Raw genomic sequence first — 14,821 nt, forward strand, 5'->3', positions numbered from 1 at the left:
TATAAATATTCATTGCAACACTTTGTGGTAGCAAAGAAGTAGAAACAAAGTAGGTGCCCATGAACTGAGAAAAGACTAATAAATTGTGGCACATGAACATGATGGAATTGTGTTGTGACAGAAGAAACAACAGAAATGAGAAATTCAAAGAAACATGGGAAGACTTCAATGAACTGACACAGAATAGTGTGAGCAGAACCAAACCCAAGACTACAAAATGGGGGGAAGAGGAATGATGCTGAATGTTATGGAATCATAGTTACCAAGCTTGGCCACAGAGAAGAGAAAATAAACACTTCATGGAAGGAGTGGGGAAGACTATGGGTATGTATTGTTGCATAGACTGTCAGATATATGTGATCAATGTGAGGGTTATTATGGCATTGTTGACTAAAAATTTTTTTATAAGGAAAAGCTATGAGAGGAAGGTATATATTAAGCAATGAATATAACATAAACACAAAATATATTACTAAAACTTTAATTTTTTAAAAGTGCAATGGAGGGGCACATGATAGGCAAGCATAGGCTACAGTACATCATCAAAGAAGAACTGAGCAGAAGTGATAGAAGGAAAGTCACCAGAAGGAGGTGGGCCCATCACAGAGGGAAAGCTAAGGATTTGTGGTCAGACAGCCTGGGAGGGCCAGTGGTATCTATGTAATATCAGGAAATGTAGAGGCAGGCCAACAGCATGCAGGTTACTCAACCTCTGCAGGAATTATGGAAGGAAATGGACAAGAGGCACCCAGGATGAAAAGGTGTGGATGGAATACAACCTGCACCTCTGGAGGCACTGTACACTTTGACAGATTCTACAAATCCCAGGTGTTGAAGTTTCCTCCCTCTATTCCCCTCACTTTGTCTCCATGTCAACAAGCACCAGCTGATTCTGTCTTCTAATTCTTGGGGTGAAGGCTCAAGGGACAAAAACAGATTAAAAAAAGGTACAGAAATGATGAAGGGTGGAGGGGGTCTTTGAAGCTCCGTGGGGAAATGCCAAAGGGTGCAGACAGTCAAAGGAACAGGGAAGGAGTCAGTCTGGGGAAGGGTCAGTAGGAGTAAACTCCTGGAGATCTGGCCAGAAGCAGGGGGCCTCCAAACATGAGAGGGAGGCTGAGGGGACGCAACATTTCCAAGAGACACAGGCTCCAGGATCAGCTCAGGAGGCCTGCAGAAGACAAGGAACAGTCAGATAAAGTCTACATGGGGGTCTGAAGCCACGAGTAGAACTACTTCTTCCCACTAAGGGCCCCCAAGTCTCTTCTCAGCTTCAGGCCCCACTGGGCAGAGGCTGTAGCTATGAGAACCCTGATGCCACCTGGGTGGAAGGATCTTACCTGTTGGTTGTGAACCACGATTTCCTGGGAAAGGAAGAGAGACAGACATACAAATCCTTGTAAATTCCAGAGCCATAGAAGCAAAAGGCAACAAGGTTCTGAGCACTGTGGGACTGGGGGCTCCTACCACTGCTTAGCCCAGTACCTGACACCACAGAGGAAGCACTTAGTTGATGCTTTATCCATCCATCTACAACTGTCTCAGTGGATGGGGGGAGGGGAAATGGCAAGGGGAGGGGCTAAAGGATGGAACCTGAGCCCCCTCCCAAGGCTGCCTCTACTTCAGAATATGGGATTCCCTAAGACTCTGGAGCCCTGGGATCTGGCCCCTTCACCACCTTCTATAAGTTCCTAAGGAAGGAAAATGTGACTCCAGAGTCAGACCACCCCTTCACCCCTGACCTGGGACCAGATTTCTGACACAATCAAATATCCTCTCTCTTGGAGATCACAGAGGAGAGGGGCCTCAGGGCTTTCCCCAGAGGATCTCACCTTTCTGACTCCTCTTGTAGACAATGAGGCCAATCCCAAAGAAGATCAGCCCCAGCACAAGGCCCCCGACTCCACTCAGCATCTTACTCCTGGCAGATTCAGACTGTGCTTCTACAGAGGAGAGACACCAAGGATCAAAACTTTCCCTCCAGGAGCCAGCCCCACGTGGGGAGCAGATGGGTCTGAGGGGAGCCTGAGAAGGGGCTAAATCCTGCCTAAGAAAGGAAGGGATGGATGTGCAAAGGGCCTTTCAGGACTCAGGAAGTGAAAGCTCATCAGGGGACACTGACACCAGTCCATCTCAAAGCCCAGCTCCCCTACCCCAGGGGAAGGGGTCAATAAGCTGATCCCAGAGTCTGATAGACAGGCCAGCTCCCAGGGCTGGGGCCAGTGAGGAGACTGACCAGGTTCCATGTCTCCACAGGTCTTATTTCAGCACTGCCATTAGGGGCCTGGGCTGGGGAAAGGAGAGAGAGTGGGAAGCACCACATGGGGTTTGTATCAGCCCAAGGCAGAAGAAAAGAGGGTACAGGACACACACTGAGGGGATCTCAGAGCCAGCTCCACATCCTGAGCAATGTTAGAATTGGAGGGTGAGGGAGCGCTATCTCACTCCAGTCTAAGACGACAGGTTTCTGAAGGCTGGAGTGCTCCACTTGGCAGGTGTAGACGTCTCCACGCTTGGGGGTCATTTCCAGCATCACCAGGATCTGGTAGGTCCAGTCTCCGTTGCTGATCAGGCCTGTGGACACAACCCCAGCCGTCTCCTCCTGCCCATTCAGGAACCACCTGACCTCAATGTCCCCAGGATAGAAACCACTGACAGAGCAGACAAGCAGGTTGTGGTGTCCCAGGGGAGCCATCTTGGATGGATACACAATCACCTCGGGCTCAACTGGAAGAAAGAAGAAAGATCTTGAGGGAGGGAGCCACAGCAGGTCTTCCTAGCCCAGCCCCCTCCTCTGTCACCTGATCCATAAGCAGGCTCAGGCCTCCTCTCCTCCCCAGGGCCAGAAATGGGCATCTTGTTGGACCCTTAAGCTCCCCCTAAGACTAGAAATCTGAACCAATAGGAAGTAGGCCAGGAGTCCATGGTGCTCAATTATCACAGCCCCAGCTCATTAGGATTCAGGAATATGGGAAGAAATTAGCAGGCAAGATTTCTTATTATAAATGGATACTTTGTAATGGATTACTTCCAAAAGCAGATCATAGGTGTAGATATTTTTAAGGAATTTTATTTTTATTTTAAAATTTTATTTTAAGAAAGATTTCCAGATCAAATATTAATAGAGACGATCAATCCACTGAAGAAATTTTGAACCAGGGGAATTGTGCAGAACATCTAGGCCCAGCAGAAACCTGAGCATCCAGACCCAGAGTCCAGAATCCCTGGGAAAAGCAGGAATATGTCTGAGTCCGTGGAGAAAAACAATTTCAGTGATGAGGCCTCAGTCCTAAGAGTTTGTGTTATCAGAGAAGGCTGAGATGGGGAAGGGAGGGAGGGAAGGTGGTTGAGACAGGAGAGAGCAGAGCTTGGGAAGCCTCTGCTGAGCTTAGTTTCAGGGATAAAAAAGGAATAGTTTTATTTAAGATTTGAAAAGGTTCATGATACCTGGGCAGTGAGGACTTGGGGGATTTAGTTTTATATTAACTATTTTGTTGTTGCTCAATCTTTTTTCAATCATATCCAACTCCTTTGTTACTCTATTTGGGGTTTTCTTGGCAAAGACATTGGAGGGGTTTACCATTTTCTTCTCCATATTATTTTACAGATGAGGAACTTAGGCAAACAAGGTTAAGTGACTTGTCCAGGGTCACACAGCTAGGAAGTTTCTGATGCCACATTTAAAGCCAGGAAGATGAGTCTCCCTGACTCCAGGCCTGGAACTCTTTCCACTGAGCTACCTAGCTGCTTATTCACCATTTTAGCAACGTAGAAATGTTAGTTATTTGTTGGTGAAGGGTGTTTGGCTTGTTCTTAATGAAGTTTATCCCCAGTAGAATTGGAGGAGGTAAAAACATTTGAATTTGACTGAGGAAAAAGGCCTCAAGGAATCAAAATCTGTGCTGGTATAAGAGGGTTCCTTCCCCCTTCCCTCTCCAGCACATCTCCTTCCCCCTGTCCCTACCCTCTTTCTCCACCATTCATTCTCACCTTTCTTCTCCTCTCTCCACTCCCCTTGTCCCCTTCACTCATCTCCAGCTTTTCTGCTCCTAATTCCTCCCCATCGCCTCTGCTGCCCTTTTTTCCCTCCGTCACTTCCCCACCTCTTCTCCCTCTCATCCCTCCTTCTTTCTCCTTCCATCCCAGATGCTTCTCCCCATTCTGCTTCCTTCCCCCTCATCTCCTCTTTGTCCCCAATCTCCCACCCCCCATCTCCCTTCCCTGCTCCTCTCCTCTCCATCCCCTCCCTTCATCCCTGCTCCCCCTTGTCTCTCCCCTGCTCTGGGGGGCACTGTCCCTGTGACCCCCCCCACCTTCTCTCCTCCCCACCCTCCCGCTCCCAGCACAGTCTCCCCTCCCTCTGCGCTCGCCTCCAGCCCCTTCTCTTCCCCCTCCCCAGCACGTCCGCTCCTCTCCCGCTCCCTCCTCCCTCTCCCTGGGTCCCTGCTGGGATCCCCCGGTCCCTCCCTCCCTCCCCGGGCCGCACTCACCGCTCCTGCGCACTAAGAAGGGCTCAGACACCCCGTAGTTGTGCCTGCAGTAAGTGTCCACCGCGGCCCGTGCGTCCTCCAGGATCTCCTTCTGGCTGTTCCAATACGCAGCACTGGGCCGCCCCAGCTCCGTCACCGCCCGATACTCCCCCACGTCGCTGTCGAAGCGCACGTACTCCTCCCGGTTGTAGAAGTATCTGTCCATAAACCGCACGTGCTCCGTCCCGTTCTCGAAGTAACACTCGGAAGTTGAATACTCCGTGAAGTGCTCTGGGGGGACACAGGGGTTGGGGGGGTGGGGGGAAGCAGCTCTGACGGACGCCCCAGGTCTCGAATCACTCACCACAGCCTGGGCCTCACCAACGAGAATAGGGCCTACATCCGGCTGCCCTTCCTGCGCATGCCCAGCCCCACCCCCTCTGAGGCCCAGAGACGGCAAGCGACTTTCCCGAAGTCGCACAGCAAATCCAGGATGGAGGCAGGACTGGAACCCAGACCTGCAGGTTCCCAGACCGGTCCTGTCTACCTGCTGCGTCGTAGCTGCCTCTCAACCACACCCAGCCTGGTGCAAACACTCCCAGGAGATTTTACCCACCAACAACCACAAGTCCTCCTCACCCCAGTTTAACCCACTCTCTGATCCTTATGCCTCCAGTGTCTCCTTGTATCCCCCTCCTCAGCTCCTCTGCGGAGACCGGGCAGGTGACAGACCCTCAGCATTCTTTCATAACCCTAGAGGTCACACCGCTCTCTGCCCTTTGATCAGAGGACAATAATCAAATCATTATTACCCTGGCTACTGAAAAGGGCGTGGCGATCTGCTGTACCATGCAAGGCTCTACTCACAATTCATGTGACTGCTGGACCCCAGCTACCGCCCCCAGTCACCCCACCTGGCCATGTCTTACATCCTCCTCCTCCTAGAGTGTAAGCTCTTGGAGGGCAAGAAATAACTTATTTTTATATGTAAACTAGCACTCAGCACAGTGCCAGGCACACAGTAAGCACTTAATAATTCTAACTTACCGAGTCATTTCATTAATCTGTCCACCCCACAAAGGATAGAATACTTTTTAGAATGTCCAAGTCTGACCACTTCACTCACCTCCTCAAGCAGCTGTAGTGGCTCCCTATGGACCCTTGGAAAAATTTCACAACCCTAACCTTGGCGTGTAGAGCCCTCCCCAGCCAGTGCCCAGCATAGCTTTCCAGAATCTCCTATTATTCCTTCTCACACATAATTTATGTTTCATTCAAACTGGCTTCTTGTTGCTCCCCAAATGCGGCATTTCATCTCCCACCTCCACACCTGTGAACAGCCTCCATGCCTAGCCTGCCCTCTGTCCCACTCCCAACTCAAGGATTCCTTGCTTTCTTTATACTTAACAGTCTTTCCTTCTCTGTGCACTGCTGTACTTCCCCAAAGAGAGTCAGTCAATCAATAAGCATTTAGTAAGTGCTTGCTGTGTGCTAGGAGCCTTGCTGGGTGCTAGGAATACAAATACAAAGAGAATGGAACAATCCCCAGCTTTACATTCAAATGGGAGTGACAAGTGTACACAAAAGTGTAGACAGCCTGAATCCACATGAATAGAAGATAGGGAGGGAGGGAAGATGCTGGCATTTGGGGGGATCAGGAAAGGCTTCACCTTGAAAGTGGTGCTTGAGCTTGGCCTAAAGGAAGAGAAAATCTGTGAGGCAGAGGAAAGGAGGGAGTGTATTCCAGGAATGGGGGATGGCCAGGGCAAAGGCCCAGAGATGGGAGATGGGGCAGTGTGTGAGCCAAAGGCTCAAAGAGTACAGGAAGAGGAGGATGATCATATAAAATGAGGTTCCAGCCAGACTGTGAAGGAATAAAGAGGAAGATCTAAGTGATGACAGAAGCAATAGGGAGCCATTGCTGACTATTGAGGAGAGGAGTAATTTAGTCAGATTTGCTCTTAAGGAAAACACATTTTTAGGTATGTGACAGATGGTCTGGAGTGAACAGAGCAATTAGGAGGTCATCATAATAATCTGGGTGTGAGGTGATGAGGGTCTGCTCGTATGGTGGCCATAGAAGCAGAAAGGGTTGTATTTAGGAAGAAATTGAGGAGATTAGGTCATCGAGTGCTGAATTGTGGGAATTGGGTGAACCGTATTGACTCCGTCCTGGGACTCAGTTCTGGAGCTAGCTCAGTTCCCTTTTTGTTCGATTATGGGTGGAGTCCAATTTCTGTCTTGTGTGAAAATTGTGTTCACCTGTGTGAATTGGGAGAAAGTCTTATTTCATTGTTTGAATCTAGCCCTGCATGGCTGGGGAAGCCGGACCACCTCTCCCTGCTGTTAGAGACCCTTAACTAAGGCCCCAGGTTATGCTGAGCAGAAACAAGGGCAGATGCAGAGACTGAGGAAAGGAGTTTTCTCACAATTGTGCATCTCAAGCCACTCATTCTTATCTGAAAACTGACCCCATAGTAATCAATCAGTTATTGTTTCCATGTTCCTCTAATTGTTCACAAACACTTGGGGGGATGGACACCTCTTATTCTGGTTTCAGGGAATTGCACCTGTTTGCTCTCCCCCTCCCAACTTGGAATGTCCCTAATCCTTCCTCTTCTAACATTTTCCCACTTCTAGATCCAGGAGTTGCCAAATTTCTGACATTGTGCTTCTTAATCTTGGACACATCTTTACCTCCCTGAGACCTTGAGCTAGCTGTGCTGATAACTCCTGAGTCCATCCCCATGCATTTGACTGCCCTACTCAGCTCAGTCCTTCCTGTCAGGAGGACAGTCTACAATATGGCCCTCTTCCCAGCTCCAGAGGCCAGGCATGATGGCTCAAGCTTCAGCACCTGCAGTGGCCTCCTAAGTGCTCTCTGTGGTTTAAAATCTTCTCCTTGAAGTGAGCAGAACCAAGAGAACATTGTACACAATAACAGCCACGTTGTGCGATGACTAATATTGATAAACTTAACCCTTTCTGGCAATACAAGGATCTAAGACATCTCCAGAGGCCTTATGATGGAAAATGCTATCCACAGCCGAAGAAAGAGCTATGGAAGCCGAATTGTTATTTTTTTTCTCTTCTGTTGAGTTTTGTTTCCTCTTTCTGATGGTTCCTCCTAATGGTTTTAATTTCTACTTACAACATCACTATTGTGAAAATATGTTTAACATGAATGTAAATGTATAGCCTATATCAGATTGTGCGCTGTCTTGGGGAGGGTGGTGGGGAGGAAGGGGGAGAAAATTTTAAACTCAAAAGCATATGGAAGTGATTATTGATAAATCAAAATAAATTAATAAAAAAAATCTTCTCCTCTCCAAAGGATCCACCTCATCCCATGACTCTCTATTGTCCTTTAGATAAACAACTTCTTTAGCCTGGAAATCAAGGCCTTCTCCACCTCTGCTCCCATTTCCCTTTCTAGCCTTCTTTACCACTTTTGCCCACAGGAAACCTCAGCCCAAGCCAAAGTCGACTGACAATCCCATAGTTCCGCCTTGTGTTTGCCCTTTTCTATGGTCATTCTCCCACATGCATGGATTCTCTCCTGTTACTGGTGAGGTACCACCATCTTCTCAGTCACCTAGGCCCACAACCTCAGTGTTATCTTCACTCGCAAAACCCGTATTAAATATGCCCCATTTTCTGCTCTGACCCTGCCATGGCTCTGATACAGGCCCTCACCACCTCCCACCTGCACTATTGCAATAGCTTGCTGATAGGTCTGCCTGCCTCCAGTCTCTCCCCAGTCTAGTCTGTCCTCCATTCTGCTGTCAAATGGATCTTCCTAAAACACAGATCTGACCATGTCACCCACCTGCTCAATAAACTCCAATGGCTCCCTATCACTTTCAGCATCATATTTAAAAATCCTGTTTGGCCTTCAAAGCCCTTCACAACCTGGCCCCTCCCACCTTTTCACTCTCCTTACCCCTGACTCCCCCTCCTCCCATGTGCTCTGTGATCCAGTGACACTGGCTTCCCTGCTCTCCCTCCTACTAGACACTCCATCTCTCAGCTCTGGGCATTTCCTCTGGCTCTCCCCCGTGTCTGGAATGCTCTCCCTCCTCATCCCTGACTCATGGCTTCCCTGGCTTCCTTCAAGTCCCAGCTAAAATCCCATCTTCTACAGGAAGCCTTTTCCCACTTCCCTTCAATTCTAGTGCCTCTCCTCTGTTCGTTATTACCAAGTTATCCTAAATATAACTTGTTTGTACACAGTTGTTTTCATGTTGTCATCCCCAGGGTCTTTTACCTTTCTTTGTATCCCCGGCAGTTAACACAGGGCCTGGCACATAGTAAGAGCATAATAAAAGTTTCACTAACTTCTAGCCGGCAGGGAACTTAGATATTATGCAGTTTGTATGATTGTCCACAAGGGGGCAGCACCTGCTCAGTACACCCATGACTGATAGCAGGATGATACTGGAGTTGTCAGCTAGGTTAAGCAGCCTTCACTCTGCTAGGGCTGGGAGATCCCACTGCGCTTGGGTGTCTCCTTGCTCAGCCCCTAACAGACTGTCTCTGGAAGGCCCTTCTCTCTTGCCCAGCCCTGGAGATTGGGTGCTACACACGGCACACTCTCCCCCCAGAGTCAGTGCAGGTGACAGAGCTCAAAAGCGGGTCAGATTCCTGGAGGATGGCTCTAGAGTAGGTTAGGATCCCTAAGAGACTGTGATTGGCCAGGGCAGGTACCAGGCCAGGCTGCAGGGGAAATAATACAGACAATGCCAGAGGGGCTTTTATTTCCTCCCCTACAATACTTACACTAGCTGGAAGAGGATTGTGTCTCATCCCAAAGGGCTCCCTCCCTGCCCAGGACAAAGGATCTCACACTCGTGCTGGGCCATGGCAGAGGCCTCTGGATCCAGACCAGGCTGCAGGGGCAGCAGCAATGGTATGGAGACCAGAGATGACACTGAAAGATGGGGAGTAGAGAGTGTAAGCCCTGCCTGATCCAGGGGAGTGGGGGATGGGGGGAAATTGAGCCTTCACCTCTTTTTTCAGCCCATTAACAATGGATCATGAAGACAGGAGAAAAGCCAGCCAGGATCAATCCCCTTGGTCTCTCTAGACAAGTATCTGCTTCTAACCTGCCTCTGAGAAATGGATGGGGAGACATTTCCCTACTCCACCATGATGTTATTCATGAAAATCAGGAATGGTCCCAAACACACCAGCTTCACTCGTGGTCTTGAAATCATCCCTGAGAAATTAATCCAGGAAAGTCTACCCCTTGCTCCCCTAATAACAGCCAAATTGAAACCTTTCCATCAGCTTAGGCAGACTCTGTGAAGGTGTTGAGTGGGACAGAAACACTCAGCCAGGGGTGGCAGCTCTGGCCATGTCACCCCCTAAACAATAAACTCCAGTTGACTCCCTTTCACCTCCAGGATCAAATATAAAATTCTCTGCTTGTCCTTCAAGGCCCTTCACAACTGGCCCCCTCCTACCCTTCCAGCCTTCTTACACTTTATGTTCCCAGGCCCCCAGTACTCTGCTATCCTGTGACACCGGCCTTCTTGTTCTTCTATAAATTTCTCCATCTCCCCACTCTGTGCACTCTCTGGCTGTCTCTCATGCTTAGAATTTTCTTCTTCCTCACCTCTGCCTCATCACTTCCTTGGCTTACTTCAAGTACCAGCTCAAATCCCACCTTCTACAGGAAGCCTTTCCTGATCCCCCTTAATGTTAGCGCCTTCCCTCTCTTGATCATATCCCATTTCTCCTGTATCTATCTTGTTCATACAGAATTGTTTGCCTGTTGTCTCCCCCATTAGACTGTGAGCACTTGAGAACAGGAACTGTCCTTTGCCTTTCTTTCTATATTTAGTTTTAGCACAGTGCCTGGCAGGCAGTTGCTGCTTCATAATTGCTTATTGACAAACTGTCTCAATCCCTCAGCTCTTGGAGGGGGCTACATCAATTCCCTGAACCCTGAGGAAAAGGGGGAAAGGAAGCAAAGGACCATGGAAGAGTTAGTTGGGAGGGAAGCCTGAAAATCAGTTTCACCTACTGCCCACTTATCTGAGGACCATCTTGTCCCTAACCTTTCCTTTGGTCTGGGCCTAGAGTGAAGAGTGCTCCTCTTGGGCCCCAATCTGGGATCTCTGGGGAGCTGCTGCTCTGTACTTACTTGGGGCATGTCTGCCTGCAGCCACCTGGGAATTCAGCACCAGCAGGGTCACAGCCAGAACCTCTGTCCAGATGCCCCTGGGGAGCAGCACACACACCATCCTGGAGACAAGATGAAGCTAAGGGACCCAGAGAGATATAACAGTCAGGATGGCCCTCACTTCATGGGAACTACCCCGAAGTCTCCCAGAGTAAGAATTTACAGACTCTCTTGTGTGCTCCGGGGTGGGGCAATCTCAGAGGCGAGACAGCCAATTAGCATAAGGAATGAAGGGCATCATTAGTTCCCAGGCAGAGGTTCCTTTTGCAGGGTCTGTTCTAATACTTAAATGTTTTTCTGGTGAAGAAAAAGGAAAAGGTCACTGAAATCATAGAATCTCAGGGAAGGAAGGGGCCCCAGAGGTCATGTCTTGCCCAGTCTATTATAATAGCCAAATGTTAGCATGCTGAAGCTGAGCTGCGAGTGTAGATCAGTGAAAGTCTTCACTACTGTAGTGGATCCAATAAAACTGAAGAAGGACCAATGTTCCAATATTTTTAAAAATGGAAGATAGATAAGTCTGTAATCTGTGGTTCAATGAATTTTGCTTTTGACTCAGAAACATTTGAAAATACATTACAAAAGATATGGTTTGTGAGCATTTTGAAAGGGAAGAGTGATTGTATAAAAGCCATCAAGATCTCACCAAAAACAGGTCATCACAGACAAACCTTCCTTTTTTTTGACACTAGAACTGAACTGATGGTTCAGGAGAATGTTGTAGATACAGTGAACCCATCAGATTCCAAAAAAGAATATGACAGTCTCCAATGCTACCCTTGGGGAGAAGATGGACAGACATGGACTGGATGATAATGCTGTTAGCTAGATTTGGAAATGGTTGGACGGCTGGGCCCAAAGATGAATCCTTAAAGGTTGAATGTCAGATTGGAGAAAGTTCTCTAGTAGAGCATGCTAGAAAGCTGTCCTTGGCCCTGTACTAGTCAACGTTAAGTGTCCATCATGCCTTGGATGAAGACATAGAGGGCATGCAAAGTGAATTTTCAGATGACTTGAAACTGGGAGACATAGCTAATATATTGGATGACAAAGCTAGGATCCAAAATGTTGTTAACAAGTCAGAATGATGGAAGAATTGAATGGAATGAGATTTAACTTAATTGAGATAAATGGAAAGTTCTGCACTTGGGCTGAAAAAATCCACTTTATCAGCTGGAGTGACTTTATGTGATGAGGAGACATCATAATAACAGCATTCACAGATTTAAAGTTTGCAAAGCACTTTATAATTATTACCTCATTTGTTCTTATCATGCCTCTTGGTTGACACAAAAAATGCTAAGTACAAATGTGGCCTTTTTCTCAATTGGCTTCAGAGACTTTAGAGGCATTATCCAGAGAGAAGCATAGACAGAGGGAACTCCAGGTATTAATGAAGAAAGCCTTTGGAATGGCATGAATGTATGGAAGGTCAGGCCTATCTTGTCTTTGGACTTGCTCAAAATTCTAGAGACTTCTAAGAATAGATCTACTGTGAGTGAGATTGCTTGTTCATTCCTTATTTGAGTTGAAAACTTAACTCACTTCCAGATGAAAAGCTCATTTACTCTTATGTATTTTATGTCATCTTCTAATCAGACAAATTCTCTGATTTCTGTTTGCTGTTTAGCTTGGATAAATGGGTTTATTCACTATTTGCTATTCATTATAATCTTTTGCATAACCAGCATTTTGGGGGAGAAGGAGCCGAGCTGAGGGATGTAAGCCTGGGATTACCCTCCCCCTTTAAAAATAATCAGGAAGCAACCATGCTGGAGAGCAATTTGGAACTATGCCCAAAGAGCTATAGAACTGTGTATACCCTTTGATCCAGCAATACCACTACTAGGGCTTTATCCCAAAGATATTTCAAAAAGGGAATAGGACCTCTTTGTACAAAAATATTTATAGCAGCTCTTTTTGTGGTGCCTAAGAATCAGAAATCGAGAGGATGCCCATCAACTGGGGAATGGCTAAACAAGCTGTGATATATGATTGTGAGGGAATATTATTGCGCTATAAGAAATGACAAGCAGGATGATTTCAGAAATCTTGAAAGCCTTACATGAACTGATGCAAAGTGAAGTGAGTAGAACCAGAAGAACATTGTACACAGTAATAGCAACATTGTACAATGAAGAATTGTGAATGACTTAGCTATTCTCAGCAATACAATGATCCAAGACAATCCCAAAGAACTAATGATGAAGCATACTATCTGCCTCCAGAGAAAGAACTGAGGCTATGTGATACAGACTAAAGCATGTTATTGTCACTTTCATTCATTCTTTCTCTTTTTATTTGTCTTCTTCTACAAAATGACTAATATGGAAATGTTTTACATGATTGCACATGTATAAACTATATCAGATTTCATACCATCTCAGAGAAGGGGTAGGGGAGAGAGGGAGAGAGAGAGGGCTAAAATTTGAAACTCAAAACTTTTTAAAAAAATGTTTAAAAATTTCTTTTAACATGTAATTGAGTAAAAAAATTATATTAAACAAAATTCATCAGGAATACAGCTTTTGTTGTGAAGCTGTCATTCCCTAGACTACAACTATTTGGGAGAGTAACCCTAATGGTGCTACGGGGAATGACAAGAGGAGAGAAAGAAAGAGAGAGACAGAGGGAGAGAGAGAGAGGGAGAGAGAGAGAGAGAGAGAGAGAGAGAGAGAGAGAGCAATCTTACCCAGAGGACCATTCTCAGAAGCCTCTAGAATTTCAAGTAAGTTCAAGGAAAGTATGGGGCTAGTTTCCTGTGCATGTCTGTCATTCCAAAGATTTTTTCCCCACTACCTCCCTAATGTCCTTTGTCTACATGTCTCTGAATAATCTCTCCAAAGTGTCTGCAGCCAAATGAAGTAAGCCCCTTACACAGTCATGCAACATCACACCCAGTATTCTTTCCACCAATCAGGAGTCACATACCCCTCCACATAAGCAGCATGCAGCACACAACTATCCCTCCTGCACTTTTCTTACTCCCACTGCAAGCTTCCTCCACGTGGGTAGGAGCCAGGTCACAGTTATTATGACTGGAGTGTGCACCAAGATCTAATGAGGGATGAGGAACCCCAATACAAGAAGTGCTGGAGAGAGGATTCTGAGCTCTCAGTATCTCTTAGAAGTTTATAGCTAATGCTGGAAGTCTCTTCTGGCTAAGAGCCTGTACTTAGGTTTCAGTAAAGAAAAAGCTAAGAAAGGTCCATGCTGAGACCTGCCTCAATCACAAATGCCCTTTCAATGAAACATCTCCACTTGAGATTTTAAATGAGGTAGAGAAAGGTCTGATGTAAGGAAGAGGGAGGACTGTTTAATACAGCCCCTCTCAGTAGGATGAACACCATCAGTCTTTGCTGATAGCTGTGTCAGTGTGTACTCATGTCCTTTTCTCTCTCCCTACTCCACTCACACCTGCCCCACTCCATCTCCCTTAAAGTGTCCCCCAAGCCTTATCCCTCAGAGTCATGAGTCCCATCCACAGAGCCTCTAACCCCAGTCAGGAAGGGAGGAACAGAGTAGTTCTCTTTCAGTTGTAAGGAAGGACTGGTGGATCCTGAGCTTCCTGGAGTGGGGGAGAAAGTTGCAGATGGAAGAACAAGCTTTGAAGAAGCTGTCTGGGGAAACCCTCTGATCCTACCTTGGAAGGGCAGGATGTCCCAGCCAATGATGAGTAGAGGAATGTGTAGCATCATCTGTCTCCAGCAGATGGAGCCTAGCAGTTGGTCTAGTCTAGTGGATTAGAGAAATCATCACTGCAGAAAGAAGGTATTTGGGGTAGTTGATTAGGGGAAAGAGAGAGACAGGCAAAGAGACAGACAAAGACTGAGACACAGAGAGAGAGAGAATGCTTGGATACATAAAAAGCAGAGACCTTGGGATCTGAGAGGGACCTGGAGCATTGGTGAATCAGCAGTTCCATACGGGTGTAAAACAAAGTCTAGACTAGAGACAGAGCAAGATGGGGAAAACTGGGGACAAGATATCTGTATTTCTCTGGCAAGCTCCTAGGACAGGATGTAACATGGCCAGCTCCTTGTTGGCTGACTAGACGCCCGTACTTCTGGCTGAGAAAATGGGAAGTATAAGAAAGATGAGTCCATACTCAGGCCTGCTCAGTCATGGGAGGGAACTGGGTCCACGGCCTAGCTTCAAGCCCATC

The 14,821-nt window shown here is 47.1% G+C and overlaps 1 protein-coding gene across 1 annotated transcript; it reads right to left on the reverse strand.

Moving 5' to 3' along the window:
• Window positions 1-465: 465 nt before the first annotated feature.
• Window positions 466-10,820, reverse strand: LOC114025005 (HLA class II histocompatibility antigen, DRB1-8 beta chain-like). Its single transcript, XM_027838334.1, has 6 exons — window positions 10,618-10,820; window positions 4,491-4,760; window positions 2,446-2,727; window positions 1,833-1,943; window positions 1,341-1,364; window positions 466-1,171 (listed from the first exon to the last, which is right to left on the reverse strand). Exons 1-6 carry the CDS (start codon window positions 10,715-10,717, stop codon window positions 1,158-1,160), a joined length of 801 nt encoding a protein of 266 aa, XP_027694135.1. The 5' UTR covers window positions 10,718-10,820; the 3' UTR covers window positions 466-1,157.
• Between the last annotated feature and the right edge of the window lie 4,001 nt (window positions 10,821-14,821).

Source organism: Vombatus ursinus, unplaced genomic scaffold, assembly GCF_900497805.2.
Source record: "Vombatus ursinus unplaced genomic scaffold, bare-nosed wombat genome assembly UNPS02014826.1, whole genome shotgun sequence".
Classification (NCBI taxonomy): Eukaryota; Metazoa; Chordata; class Mammalia; order Diprotodontia; family Vombatidae; genus Vombatus; species Vombatus ursinus.